Here is a 15,873-nt window from a genome sequence, read left to right as displayed (position 1 = left end):
TAAAGATAATTCCTGTAAGATACAAATGATAAACATTCGCGAAAAAATAAACAAGAAGTATTTGTGAATTCGGATATTTGAATAAACGTAAATTTCGAATAAGATTAATCAATAGTACGACCAAAGCGAAAGATGAGCGTCGCGACGGTAGTAAGCACTGCAATAAAAGCAGCCACTGTCCTTCTTGGCGGCGGTATCGGTAAAATAACTATAATCCCAGTGTTGATCGTCGCGCTCGCGTATTTCAATTACGATCTCATGGACCCGGAAAATCATCCACGCGTGACGAAACAATTAAAGAAAGATTATGACTTTGTTATTGTCGGCGGTGGTTCAGCTGGCAGCGTGCTAGCCAACAGATTAACGGAAAATCCTGAATGGAGCGTGCTTCTACTAGAGGCCGGAGGGCACGAAACCGAGATAACTGATGTCCCAATACTCTCATTATTTTTGCATAAGAGTAAGCTGGACTATAAGTATCGCACGCAGCCGCAGGATACGGCTTGCCAGGCGATGGTCGATCGTCGATGTTGCTGGACTAGAGGCAAGGTATATATTGTAAAAGAGATCGCAGTTAATCGAGTTTTATAGAGAAATCTAAAAAAAGAGAATTAAAAGCAGTCAAGAGTATAAAAAAATATTAAGATTTAATGAAAAAATAAATACCATATATTTATAAAGATTTTGTTATAGATATTTTTAGTTTCAAGAAACGCAAAAAAAAACTGTATTTGTGTAAAATAGTATTTCAAATATTTTGAAAATATTCATTTTCAAACGCTCAAATGTTGCTTTACGAGGAACATCCAAAAAGTAAGTTTCCCTATCAAAAGTAAAAAAAAAGAAAAAAAAAATTGGCTATAAAACTGGCTAAAAACTGGCCTTCACTGCAATCATTGTTAGCGAAGCAAATTTGAATCACGTAGACGCCAATACAAGATGTATCGGACTGCAAATTACATGCGGTAATTCGGTTTTTAACCGCAAAAAATAAAAGTGCAATAAATACACAACTAATTTCTGTATATGGAGAATAATGCATAAATATATAAATGAGTCGACAATGGCGATCAAAGTATATTAACGGTCGCATGAAAATTCACAAAAATTTTGTTGAAAATTTTTGATCACTCTCCAAATCCTGCACCGAGTAATTTTCACCTGCTTCCTGCGCTTAAAAAATTTGGGTAGCCAAAGTTTTGACAACAACAGTAAAGTTAAAACTAAAGCAAAATTATAGCACAGATCCATGGACACGTTTTTTTTTATACGGTGTCACGTTACGAAAAGTGTTTGAATGTCAATGGTGACTAAGTTGAGAAGTAACTTAAGAATCGAGTTAATAAAATAAAAAAAAGTGATATAATTGACCGACCTTTTATTTTATTTTACTACGATAGAATACTTATTTTTTGGATGCTTCTCGTATATTCAACATACATTATACTCTACTGCCATAGTAATAACTCCATTGAAAAGCCACTGATTGAATCAATTGTGTTGAAATCGTAATTACAATAATTATGACAATAATATCAATTATTAAATATAAAAACGTTCTAATTGTATTACATATTATCACATTATTGTCAATTATCAAGGGTCATGCGTATATACATGGCATGCTATCAAAGTTAGAGTGAAAGTAATGCTTTGTTTCATTGCTCGGTAGATAAAACATTTACTTTTGTTTTATGAATCTATAATGTCTATGGGTGCGGTCCACTTAACGCTACAAATGCTTCAAAACATTTGATTGACCAATCAGAACAAAAAATTTTAGTACAGAAAATAAAGCGGTGAATACAAATCAAGTGCGAATTATTGCGTCGTCTATTGACAGCCCGTCATATTCTTTGGCTAGTTTTTTTAAACACAAACATTTATATCAAACAGCATTCCAGAAGCAAACAACAATATTAAAAATAGTTTTCAATTAATTAAAAAACTCAGTGGAATGCAACTCAGAAAGAAATATTCTCGTTTCTCTTAATGTTTGTCTTTTTATTTACCAACATTCTCATAAACCTAGCCATCAGGAACATATCTAACAGATTACACTTATTTATGTGATTATACTATTGATTTGAGATTGTCTTACATTGCGCACAGTTTATCGTGCTCGACTCATATTCGTCACGTTGTTTTCTGCGACATTTTCACGAGTCTCAATTCTTTACAGAATTTTAGGTAATTGATCAATGTAAAAAATGTTTCATAACATTTGTAGCATCAAGTAGACCGTAACCTGTAACATCGATTACTACATACCGCGACAATTCATTTAATTTCTAAATACAAAGATTCATTGAAAAAATGAAATACGTATGCTGGAGACCCTACTAAAATATTAAGTTGAATGATTTATTCACTTATTTTTAGTCGCTACTGCTTTATTTGCGCCATCTTCATAATCGATTAAATGATACTTTAGGTTCTCGGAGGCTCTAGCGTTTTAAACACAATGCTTTATATTCGCGGAAATCGACGATTTTGACCAATGGAAGAGTTTTGGTAATCCTGGCTGGGGATATGAAGATGTATTGCCGTATTTTAAAAAGTCTCAAGACCAAAGAAATCCATATTTGGCACGTAATATAAGATATCACGGTACAGGTACGTATGTTTTCTAAGATTTATCATGCATCTTTGCATGTATTATGTATAAAAATAAATTTAAAAAATTGTCTCTTTGTGTCTCCACGCGCGTATAATAAAGCAGAATAAATATTTTGTATTCTTTTCGAAAGTGGATACTTAACATCTTTCTTCTCAGGTGGATACTTGACCGTACAAGATAGTCCATATATCACTCCGTTGGGCGTAGCCTTTTTACAAGCTGGAGAAGAAATGGGATACGATATTTGTGATGTCAACGGCCAGCAGCAAACTGGTTTCGCCTTCTTACAGTTCACAATGAGACGGGGCTCTAGATGCAGCACCGCCAAGGCATTTGTACGACCCATTCAACTTAGAAAAAATTTTCATCTCTCTTTGTGGAGCCATGTAACTCGAGTGCTGATAGATCCGGAGAGTAGAAGAGCGTATGGAGTAGAATTTATTAGAGATGGTCGTAAGGAGGTGGTGCTTGCCAGAAAAGAAGTAATTCTCTCAGCCGGTGCCATTAATAGCCCACAATTATTAATGCTTTCCGGAATAGGGCCGCGTATACACTTAGAGCAATTAGGAATTCCCGTGATTGAAGATTTACCCGGTGTTGGGCAGAATCTGCAAGATCATATAGCTGTTGGTGGAATTATTTTCCCAATCGATTACAAAGTCAGCATGTTGTGGAATCGAATGGTGAATATTAATTCGGTTTTAAGATATGCTATCACCGAGGATGGCCCGTTAACGTCCAGCATTAGCCTTGAGGCGGTTGGCTTTATCTCCACCAAGTATGCCAATCAGAGTGACGATTGGCCTGACATCGAATTTATGCTGACATCATCAAGTGTTAATTCAGATGATGGAAACTTTATAAAAAACGCTCATGGTTTAACCGATGAATTTTATAATTACATGTTTAGTGAAATAAGAAATCAAGACGTTTTTGGAGTATTTCCAATGATACTCAGGCCCAAGTCACGCGGTTACATAAGACTAAAATCCAAGAATCCTTTAGATTATCCATTGCTCTATCATAACTATCTAACTCATCCAGACGATGTCGCAGTACTTCGTGAGGGTGTTAAGAGGATGCTAAAGAACCACGAATTACCGACATTTACAGTGCATTAAATATTTTTGGATTGGCTTTACAGAATCACAAAAACTTTTTTTAGAATTGAAATACGCGTAAAAAGAAAGGGTGCTCAGGTCAATTTTATAAGAAAATCGAACAAAAATTTAATAAATCATTAAAAATTCACTCGTATAACCGTCACCTGAGGTTAACTTTACCTTAATACAGAAGTTGTGTAGCTCGTGCGTACCTAATGATAGTAGAGCACCCTTCAGAAAACATGCACGAATAACACTGACCTTGCAAAGTTACGATTGAACGCCTAACAAAAAAGATACGCTAATGTGCTTTTACCACGCGCATATTTCGCTCAGCGAAGCTGAACTGTCATAAACAGAGCAATATGGAGCCCAACAGTAGTTGATAGGACTTTTCGCAGATGGCGAAATAATCAAAAAACAAAGACAGATCTATGCAATGGACAAAGAGCAATAGCCTGGTCTTGCTCGAAAAATAATCTACAGTGATCTGTAGGACCGACGTCGAGGAAGTTCTTCTGTTACTTTAGCATCCTCTTAAGGCGGCTGTTGCCTTTGGCGAGACTAGTAGTATGAGAAGATTTGGTTCAAGATTTTATGACAAACCGTTACCCAATTGTAAGCATATTCGTCTCTATACGGACGAATACTGGAATTGTGCAATAAGGCAATACACCATAACGATTTATCATATGAGCTGCACCGCCAAGATGGGTCCGCCCGATGATCCAATGGCGGTTGTAAATCCAGAGTTGAAAGTTTACGGAGTCGACGGCTTACGGGTGATTGACGCATCTATCATGCCGACCATCACGAGTGGTAATATAAACGCGCCTGTCATTATGATCGGTGAGAAGGGCGCTGATATGATAAAGGCAAGATGGATGCAACCATCTTATTTCAGGAGCGACAATATTACCGCCCCTGCCTCTTGACACATCAATCAATTGCGTAATTGTATAATGTAATACGTTATATAATATAAATACACAATTTTAACGTGAGATACTTGTCACGTTAAAATTGTGTTAATTAAAAGCACTAATCCGTAACTGTTTTAAAATCTTCATATACTTAAATCTTAGATACTTGCGCGGAGACTATCGAAAATATGTATAATTACAATGTAAATACTGGGTATGAGATTTGCTATAATTACGTCAGAAATCATACTGGTGATTTCACTATATTTCATTATGTATAATAGAGGTGTTAACTAAAATAAAAGTCCAGGAACCTATTTTTTCAAAAGACAGATTTTATTATAAATAAAATAACCTTACTAATAATCTTTTCTATTAATTTTATTCAATTTCTTGAAACTTATTCCGATTTCCAAATATTAAGTCATCAGTACTTATATTAATATATTTAATTACTTTAGTATTCACTTAAGAAATCTCTGTAAAAAACAGAAATAATTGTGAGGAGTAAAACTAAAATTTCTTATTTATATAAAACAGTTTGCTTCAATAAGCAAGCAACTAATATAAAAATTCTCACACCTGGCACAACCATTTCAATAGAATCAAATGTGACTTAAAAGAAAAAAAAATGTTTTTTTTTTATTAATTAATTTCCAACTTTTGCGACAATTGATTCGTTAAAAACAATAATTATGTTAACTTAAAATTAATGTTAGCACAGCCATAAAGAGAAAGTACGAAATTATACAAATAAGTATTTTTTGTAGTGTTATTAATTATTTAATATATCATATTTTTGTACAGCAATCGGTTAACCAGATTTTAACAAAAAAATAGTAATTAATTTTTATGTAAATCGCATTTGATTATTGAAATGGCTCTGTTTTTAATAAACAAAAGTGCTTACAAAATGTAAAGAAATCCAGATTCAAATCTTGACTAAAATAATTTTTAAAAAAAACGTTATCGCCCTCCTATAGTTTGTTGTCCCTTTCAGAATTCCGGTACTACCCTCACGGAAAATAAGTATTGAGGCTCAATACTGAGTATTGAGATTTCAATACTCAGTATTCAAGTTGTAATACTGAGTATTGCATGTCAGTATTGGTGAATACTTGAGTATTGGTAAAGGTTAAGTAGTGACGAATACTGAGTATTAACAGTTACTATTGGAGAATACTGAGTATTGGCAACTGGTATTGATCAATACTCAAGTATTAGATAGTCAAAGTGTTTATGAATACTGAGTATTGACAGTTACTATTGGTGAATACTGAATATTAGAAACGGTATTGATCAATACTTAAATATTAGAGATAGACAAGTATTAATGAATACTGAGTATTGATAGTTGCTATTGGTGAATACTGAATATTAGAAACTGGTATTGATCAATACTTAAATATTAGAGATAGACAAGTATTGATGAATACTGCAGATAAATATTGATAGTTACTATTGTTGAATATTGGAAACTGCAGTTATTGATCAATTATTTAAAACTTAAGATTTCAAAGCATTTTTTTATTTTGCACTGAATTAAATTTAAAATGCGGTCCAAATTTAAATCAGTATAAAATAGGACATAATGTAACGTATTGAACGTTTTTATTTTGTCTAGAATTGTATATAAATGTATATTTTCCAAATTTTTCAAATAGGTCGCTTTCTGTTAAAAAAAATATTTAACAGTTTAATTTTTTATTAATAATAATTGATGTTTTTCATAAGAAAAATTGTTTATTAAAGTGTATAATTTTAGCTTTAAAATGACATTTTCTTCATCACTACGATAAGTCGAACCGGACATATCGTATTTTGTAATTAAATACAAATATTCGTTAAAATTAACTCGTATTTCGGTAAATAAATTTTTTTGAACAAACAAAAACACGTCCTCACTTTTTTGCATATATTCGAATTAATAAAATTTTTAATTAATTTAAAAAACGATTGATTTTTTCTTATCTGATTTCAAAAGGAATTAGTCAAATACTTATAAAATGGAATATTTTTTGTATTATAAATAGCACAAAGTATTTTTAATTTTAAAAGTACTATACAATAATAATTACAAAATACCGTGTAATAATACAATACTACATAAATAATTCAGTCAATTTCCATTAGGTTGACAAGCGGCATTACAATATAATGATCGTCACGCATATTATAATTCATTTTAATACATTTCCGTTTAATTGATGTAGGCAAAATACAAATTATTTCATCGCTTTTTCGTACAATACTACTATACAATGTAGAAGTATTATTAACTTGTGAATCTTTTGCCAGTTCTAAATTTAATGGTAATAATTTTAGTCCAAAAATTACATAAATGTCCTCGTTACAATTAATTTTTTGAACCATACAAATGTTTTGTATCATAATATAAGCTCCATTTGTCAATTGAATAACACTGTTTTCTCTTTTCGTAAAACGTTCGTAGTCAACTGAATGATATAAAATATTTTTAAAAATAAAACGCTTATACAATTGAATATTATCGGCGGACACTAATTCTTCCTGCAATAATTGTATAATACATGCCTGCTGTACAATATTTAATGATATATTGGAAGATGGTTGTAATAATCGTAAATGTGGTCCATATTCAACGCAAGAATTTATTTTATGAGGTCCAAACATTTTATTAAAGAGCAATTTCCCACGAACCGTACAATTTTCATCCTTAAAAATCTTATTGCTTATTCTATCTACAGTCTTTAATCTAAAATATGTTTTGCATATTTGCCTTGGTACAGCTTGAGTATTGTGATATAATTTTTTTAGTCTTCCATTATAATGTTCAAAAGGATATGCTGAATGAGCCCACAATGAACCGAAAGCAGATACTGACTTTGGAATATGCAATAGCAAATGGACATTAAATTTCATGAACTCTTGTCCATACAAAGTTTCTGTTTGGAAAACAAATTTCTTTAACGATCTTTCGCCTACATAGAATTCATTTTCCGTAATTTTGTCCTTCAGGAAAATATGCATGCTGAAAACTAACAGGGACCAGTGTTTTATGTATGTACGATGCATTAAATTGAACAAGCACGCAGATGAATAATATAAAAGAAAGTTTCTCCATTCGGAAGCCTTCCACAATTGTCTTTCAGTTATCGATCGTGGAACTCTAGTTATTTCACAAGGTGGTTTTATATTGCATAGATTTTTATCGAATTCTATCATTTTATTTCCAATATACCATTCTTTGTCTTTGTTAGCCGGATCGAACCAAATATTGCATACAAACGTTTTCGTTACGCCTAAAAGCACAGTATGCATGTAATCAGGCACAAATGAATTTATAATATTAAAAACCGGTAGCTTCATTAATATAGAGGGTCCTTTCACTCCGCGTACACATGCATTCGTTTCAATTGCCTCTTCGCAATCAGCTTCATGCTGCAACGTAGTACGAGGTACACCTATGTCACCACAGTAGACTCGAGTGTACCCTCTTCCAAATGGTATTCTATCTCCTTTCTTTAAACAAAAAGAGCATCCACTTTCTCCATTAAATTGTTTCAAGTTTTGTAATAGTGGTCTTGCTACCGAATCTACGGATGCAATAAGGGTATGTACTTTTATGTTTATTGTTTCTGGATGTTCCGGTGTGATGCATTTCATACCCTCATTATGAAGAATGATTAATTCGTCTACGAAAGGTTTCATAAAAAGGTCTATAACTGGCTTATCAGTTCCGTACCACAAACCACACAACATTACATTTTGTCTTCTGAGGCGATACGGCAATTCATTTATTACAACCTGAATAGGCCACATCGACATTTTTGAAGAATTAAAAAGCGCTACTCCGTCAGTATTTAACTGCAACGTTATATCGTGTTCACCTATTACTTCTCTATTAACTAATTTACGATACACTCGTCCATTAACAACGTCGCTTTCATTGAATCTATTTTTCGAAAGTTTGTAATAAAGATTACTATTCATTATTCCTCTTAACTGATCAGCTAATGGGATATGTAAAAAAAAATTTCCTGCTTTTTTTAAATCATCTTTCTTAAAATCATTATTGCAATCTTCGCATCGATCGATAAGTCTTCCATCAGCAAATTGTAAGCTATTTTTACATTGAGGACAGTAAAAGTGGAATATAGTCTTCACTGCAGGTGAAAATTTTTTTAAGAACAAGTATTTTGAAATATATTGCGTACGTGGTAAATGACAGTTAATAAGTTTAAGTAAATCGTCGAGTGCATAGTCTGATAGTCCATGTCTAACTGCGAAGCCCATAATAAGTAGTTCACTTTCTTCTTGCGTCAGATTGCAGTCGTTGTACAAAGGAACTCTCTCCTAAAAAAATTTTAAATATATGTTAAATATTATATATTACAAATAGAATTATATATTCGTGATCAATTTTACAAAGTATAGATAAATTTTAGCTCGATGCAGACATAGCTCGATACCATATATACCTATCTGTTGCAGAAAAATAAACGTACGATGTCAGAATATTACATACACATAGATTCAGTCATCAATATTAAATTAGAACAATTGCATTCTAACGCGAAAAGAAAATAAATTACTTATTATGGGTTTCACAGTTAGGCATGGACTGTCAGTATGCACTAGACGATCAATTTGAACTCATTAACTGTCATTTTACCACGTACGCAATATATTTCAAAATAATTAATTGTTAAAATAAATTAATTGGAACGAGAAAATTTATGTAATTTTTGGACTAAAATTATTACCATTACATTTAGAATTTGCAAAAGACTCACAAGTTAATACTTCTACATTGTATAGCAGTATTGTACAAAAAAGCGATGTAATAGTTTGTTTTTTGTCTACATCAATTAAACGGAAATGTATTAAAATGAATTATAATAAACGTGGAAAATATGGATGCACAACTTTTTTTCAACATTATTATGAAACACATTAAAATACGAAAACGGCTGTACCTTATCCTTATCCCGAAAATTGTGAAGAATTTGTTGCGAAAAATATTACCTCAACAAATATTCTTTATAATCTATCTTATTCTTTTGGGAATAAGGGGGAATAATATTGTAGAAATGCTTGTAAGTATCAAATTATTAAGTTGATTAACAATTTAATATTGGTGATATTACAGTTCTCAGTTCTTTTTAAGAAACTGTGATTTAAGTCTGGCAAGTAAACAACGCGCAATTTGAGAGATCTTGTAAATGTTTATAAATTCACATAGAATAATTATTATTAAAAACTAAGATCTGCTTACAACTGGTACAACCGTTTTCGTATTTTAATGTGTTGATATACTTTTAGGTCATATTACGATATAGTTTGTATTATCATGAAACACCTGTGGACCAACAGGATGGGAATTCAGAATTTCTTCATTATCTTCATTGTCTACTATTCTATTCTCATTTTCAATATGTTCATTGTTACTCCAATCGCTGTTGTCATCTTCATCATTTTCACTTGTATTTTCTTGAGCATCCTATAGCATATGTAAGTTTATATTTTATAACTTTATTTCAAAGAGAGAGAGAGAGAGAGAGAGAGAGAGAAAAAGAGAGCCTCAAATTAATATTATAGGTAAAAGTGTATAATGATTTATTATACCTGTGGAATGATTACGTAATCTACTTGATCATCCTGATTGACATTGTCGACAATGTCATTATCATTCTCATCATCTACTCTAGCATTACAAATTTCATGATCCTCTATGTTTTCTTCTATATTCTGTACACAGATGTCCATAATGAAAAAAATTATTTATTTATGTAATGGTACCAAAAGTTTGACAACAGGCATATGTGTGTCCCTTACTTGATAAATTTGACTCCTTCTGTATTGCGTTCTCTGTGGAACTGGAATGTTGCTGTCCTCAACATATAATTTATATTTTTCTCGACCAATTATGATCTGCAGAAAGGATGGTAAAAAATAATAATATCTATATTACATTTCAGATATCTTTGTTTGTCTTTTTCGGTTATGTAAATCTTGAAATATTAATACTTAAATTTTTCTTTTGTCACGTCTGAGCCTTCGTAAATTCTTAAATACACAAAGTAAAAGTAAATGAAATACAATTTGCATAACAATAACAATTACATTACAATTAACAGTTATAAAACGTATATTAATAAATACATAACAAAAACAAAGGTATACGAGCATAAAATAGATACATAAAAACACGCAAGTTTTGATCAATTCATATAATAAAAATTATACTTTAACAAATTAGTTACCGTTGCTCATCTAATTTCTATTATCCGTTATGATAATCACCCAATAAATGTTATGGTTAGCTGCGATAAAATTACCGTTAATGCATTACTATTGAGAAATATATATGAAATTGGTTAGGATTTCTTTTCTTCACATAATGCGATGATTTGAGAAATATGAAATAAGAAACTGTTCGCGTTGTCCCTCTCATGTGTACTTTTCTAATCGTCTTGTACTTTTCTAACAAGTATTATATATAAGTATTCTGATTACTTGATTTTCGTCGTTTGTTGGTTCATTATCGCCTGCACCAATGCCTACATCAACATGACGATGTTCTTCGTTTTCGTCTATATTCTAGATCATAATATAAATCAACTTTAATTTTATGACAATAATATATATATATATATATATATATATATATATATATATATATATATATAAATGATGCAATCATGCATATATTAATTGTTAAACATCGTTGTACAGTACAGTATAGTATACATACCTCATTTAAACGACGCGGACGTCGCGTTGTTCTTGGAATTAAAATATTTTCATCTTCCAAAAATCGTTTATATGGTCCTCTTTTCATATTTTTAACGTACGCAAAATTAACTTTGAAACAACAATTACACACGGACGACGAGACATAAGGCCTGTTCTTTTTAGCTGAACTGGCTGCACTAATTCAGTTTATCTTTCTTCTTTTAACGTGGAGGGAAGAAGATAAACTGTGAACTAGTGCAGTCAGTTCAGCTAAAAAGAACAGGCTTACAATTACAATTTTACAAATGTGAGCGGGAGACAAAGCAATGCAGCTGAGAAAGAAAAATCAAAATATCGCTCGTACACCAGCAAATACAGATGCAAGGATATAATTCGGACCAATGAGCGTTTAGCATTGGACCGCCAATTTGAAAATCGGACCAATCCCAACTAGTGATAGAATTTCGCGCCCGAAAACATATGCAGCACGCATGTAGCACCGGCCACGCCGCACACAACACGCTCGCATGGCGCGCACTGAACCTAACCAAGCGTGTGTCATATATAGATAGAGCATTTCAACGTGCGTACGTGCATGTGTGTGTAGCGTGCTACGTGATTTCGGACTTGTATTCACATCTCGATCCGCGCCTTGCAAGAGATTTCGTGTTAGTTTTACGTTTCTTCGTTCTAGTGAACGACAAACAACGATACAGTAATGACGAATTTGCACATGATAGATGACACACAATGTTTAATTTATGAGTTCACAAACGAGAGTCACAAAATTGCAGTAGGGTTCCGCGAATGGTTGTGTAAGAAAGTGACTGATAGTGAATTGCGAGAAATTATCAATGAAGAAAAACAAGTTACATTGCAATGGCCTGATGTGGATGTCGGACCAGCGGCTACTATAAAAAAAAAATAGATTCATGTTCATGGATGCAAACCACGGCAAAAATTTTAGCTCATGGTGGTAAGTACGTCAAGACGTTTCTTAATTTCGAAACAATATCATGCAGATACAATTTACATTAGAATTTGAAAAATTTTTACTCTGTGCCTTTCGAAAATCCGCATATCACCTGCGTATATTATACAAGTTGCACAGAGTCTAAAGTCATCCTGATATTATAAATTAACTTAAATTAACTTAAATTTTTTTAATTACTCAGGAACCTGCATATCAGGTTACTACATTAAACGAATAAATTATGGGTAATTATTATTATTGAATATTTTGAACATTTCCCTTATTTTTTAATGTATTCATTAAATCGGTTAAATGTAGCATCTTGTAGTGTTTATTGCTAAAATTAATTAACAATTTTATAATTAAAAAAAAGGTTAATGACGCATACCCGATGCCCCAGTATACTTACATTTATTATATAAATTCGATCATATTCCAGAATGGACAGACATGTGCACTCGTCGATCTAATTTGGAAAAATATGGGTTTATGAAGTCTTCTAAAAGTGAGCGAAAAGAAATAAAAAGAAAATGCGTAAGTGACGAAAGCGATGATGAAGATGTAAGTATGTATTGTATATTATACTTCTGGAAATAGGTTGATTGAAAACGTAATTCAATTTAATTTATAATATTATATCCTTGCAGTAAACGTTTTCATGTCTTGAAATCAGTTGTACATTATTAAGGAGATACTATATTTTCGTCATATATACAGAGTGACAAATTATGAGATGTACTTTTAAGTTTCCATATATGAATGGTCAAGTGAATATTTCTTACAAATTTTGAGTTAGTCTAGCACCCTATAAATCATAACTTTTTGATTCGTGTTCTTACTTTCTTTGCGAAAAGTGCTATAATTTGGAGTTGAGTTGTTCATTTGTAATATTTCACTGATATAATATTACCCATAAATAGCATGTTTGTGCAGCAATGTGAAAGCGTGATTCCTTTCAAATGGATAATGAATAATCTCTACCATTCTTCGGCATATATACGGTCTATATAAAGAAAACAAGTTATTAATAATTAGTTAATTATTAAATATTAATAAATTATTAAAAGAGTAGTTGATTTTTTCAAAAATTAACTGTATGTGCTGAATGATGAAGATTAAATATTATTCATTAAAAGCATTTTTTTATTGTAGAAAACTAGATCAAAGAAGAAAGTCTCCAAATCTAAAAAACATACTCAATCCGTTGAGGTAAAAAATAAAAATAAACTGTGGATGCAGTTGAAAAATGACAAGCAGTTCGAAAGAAAGATTACAGTATGCTGTTTAATTTACAAATATAAGTTCTTATAAAAAAATCAGTAAATCAATATTAACTTTCTTGTGGTTTTTATTTAGATTTCGGATGATGAGAACGATGACAATTCGTCAGAAATGACAGCAAAGCTACAAGCTAAAGTCGTCACACTTGAGAAAGAGATCGAAAGACTAAAAAATGACAATAAACGTTTGAGAACTTTAAAAACAATAAACGAAGGTACTATTTTTCACAAATTTGCGTGGTTTACTACAGATATTACTTTATTGTTTCATTTTTTCTAGACCAATTGAAATAATATTTTGAATGTTTTCATTTATAGTTATATGTACTTCTGTTTATGTTTTCAATTGTAATCATTCGTAATTTACAATACATTTCAATTCAATGGAATAAGTCAATGTAACAAATTGAATTCTTTGGCATTATGATCATAAAATTGACATAAGATAACGCAATACTATGTTTCTTTTTCAGATCTGTCAGTAATAGATAGCCAAATAAAAAATATAATGTCAAATCTGACACAAATTTTAAAAAAAACGGCGCACACAAATGAAGATTTCAACGAACAAATTATTCAAAATGAGAGTCAAGAACTTGAGACACCAGCAATTGGTAATAACGTTTCTTCAATTGTAAGTATTACAGCATAAGTTTTATCGAATTTATATAAATGAATATATATATATATATATATAAATGTTTATGTACTACCAGTTTATCGTTTATTATTACAGGAAGAAGACGTAGTTGAGCGTAAGAAAGAAAACGTGGTAAAGCATGAGAAAGAAAACGTGGTTAAACATGAGGAAGAGAACGTTATGCGTGAGGAACCAATACATTTCCATATAAAGAAAGAAATTCTGGATAAATGCAATCATTCGAGTATTGCTAAATTGACTGGAGATCTCAATTCAGCAATATTTTCTCGAAAAGAACTTGCTACCTCATCGTTAACGGGCAAAGTAGCCAATATTCATAAAAATAAAAATACGTCTGCAGCCAAGGAAAACGAAAAACTCAGCCCTCGGAGAGTAGATGCCATTATGTGTAAGAAAACAGTACATACTTGAAACTGAAACTAAAATATAAGATAAAGTTATATATATTATATAATTCGTTGTATTTTATTATTTCAGCTTATGTGCAATCGACTTTCACAAGAAGTGAAGACACTGTTAAAGAAATACAAAGAGCCATTCGTCGCAAATGCAATAATACTCGTATGCAGTAATACTCGTATCAGAATATACAAAAATAGTACAAATTATGGCCATTTTGTATTATCCTTATTCTATTTTTAACATTTATTTTTTTAAACATTATATTAAAATATTAAGTTTGTTTAAGCCTTGATTACAAAATTTGAATATTTGACATAAATTATTTTTGTGCAACTAAATAACATTTATGATCAATTTAATGTTTAGTTAATAATTGTATCAGACTAAATATTTTAGTTTTTTTAAACAAATTTTCTTAGTGCAATAAATAAGGAAAATGAGTTTTGTGTACATTTTTTGCATTTTTTATTATCCCCGTCAATACTGACACTGAGTATTCACCAATACTAATACTGTGTATTCACTAATACTAATACTGTGTATTCACCAATACTAACACTGAATATTCACCAATACTACTACTGAGTATTCGCCAATACTGAGTATTGACCAAAAAAGTATTAGCCAATTTAGTATTGCCAATACTGAGTATTGAGATCTCAATACTTATTTTCCGTGAGGGTAGATAGCACTAGCTTAGTCTATTGCAATACTCGATATCGGATCGGAGGATCGAGAAATTCACATATGTTGAGGAGCACGTGATTGCGTTGAAAACGAATAATTTGGCAATTTGGCTGGAGAGAATCACATTCTAAATAGATAAACTTGACGCACCTTTAGTCTACAAAGGCTTTTCTAATTATTATATCTTGCCTAGCTCAACAAGGCGGAGGCCTACCAACGCAGAAAAAAGCCTAACCTAAAAAGTGAATAAAATCTCCCACATCGATATCGCCTTCCCCCTTAACAAAGGGGGAAGCATTGAGATAAATACAACAATGAGCTGACCATCATCATTATGTAATCAAAAGTTAAAAGTGTTTCTTGAAAAAGTTTAGAAGTGCTCAAAAGTAAAAATGTCTTATAACAGTTGTCAGTCATTATGTATTATTGGCATATTAACATCACTACCCAGACAGCATAAAAACATTTTAAAAACGTACATGTTGGACGTTGTGGACATATTAAAAA

General features: G+C 31.5%; 2 protein-coding genes and 1 non-coding gene across 6 annotated transcripts; 2 read left to right on the top strand and 1 right to left on the bottom strand.

The window, feature by feature from the left end:
* The first annotated feature begins 66 nt into the window (after positions 1-66).
* Positions 67-12,071, top strand: LOC105203527. The gene is made up of 5 exons (XR_005574993.1): positions 67-549; positions 2,435-2,616; positions 2,777-3,690; positions 4,254-4,608; positions 11,388-12,071. It is a non-coding gene; the product is annotated as a glucose dehydrogenase [FAD, quinone] (transcript).
* Positions 5,667-10,544, bottom strand: LOC120358021. 2 transcript variants are annotated; one of them, XM_039450432.1, is made up of 3 exons: positions 10,464-10,544; positions 9,988-10,376; positions 5,667-8,981 (listed from the first exon to the last, which is right to left on the bottom strand). In XM_039450432.1, exon 3 carries the CDS (start codon positions 8,919-8,921, stop codon positions 6,762-6,764), a length of 2,160 nt encoding a protein of 719 aa, XP_039306366.1. In that variant the 5' UTR covers positions 8,922-8,981; positions 9,988-10,376; positions 10,464-10,544; the 3' UTR covers positions 5,667-6,761. The 2 variants fall into 2 exon arrangements, with proteins under 2 accessions (XP_039306366.1, XP_039306365.1); XM_039450431.1 differs by having other exon boundaries at positions 9,988-10,128; positions 10,254-10,521.
* LOC120358022 (interaptin-like) lies at positions 11,601-14,885 on the top strand. 3 transcript variants are annotated; one of them, XM_039450434.1, is made up of 8 exons: positions 11,601-12,339; positions 12,539-12,581; positions 12,776-12,897; positions 13,489-13,611; positions 13,693-13,831; positions 14,090-14,250; positions 14,353-14,665; positions 14,755-14,885. In XM_039450434.1, the coding sequence occupies exons 2-8, from the start codon at positions 12,578-12,580 to the stop codon at positions 14,847-14,849; spliced, it is 957 nt and encodes a 318-aa protein (XP_039306368.1). In that variant the 5' UTR covers positions 11,601-12,339; positions 12,539-12,577; the 3' UTR covers positions 14,850-14,885. The 3 variants fall into 3 exon arrangements, with proteins under 3 accessions (XP_039306368.1, XP_039306367.1, XP_039306369.1); XM_039450433.1 differs by lacking the exon at positions 12,539-12,581 and having other exon boundaries at positions 11,603-12,339; XM_039450435.1 differs by lacking the exons at positions 11,601-12,339; positions 12,539-12,581 and having other exon boundaries at positions 12,604-13,103.
* The last annotated feature ends 988 nt before the right edge of the window (positions 14,886-15,873 follow it).

The sequence above is a fragment of the Solenopsis invicta genome, chromosome 6 (assembly GCF_016802725.1).
Source record: "Solenopsis invicta isolate M01_SB chromosome 6, UNIL_Sinv_3.0, whole genome shotgun sequence".
Lineage (NCBI taxonomy): Eukaryota > Metazoa > Arthropoda > Insecta > Hymenoptera > Formicidae > Solenopsis > Solenopsis invicta.
Note: the sequence above shows the minus strand (reverse complement) of the source record. Positions and strands in the feature narration are given on the sequence as shown.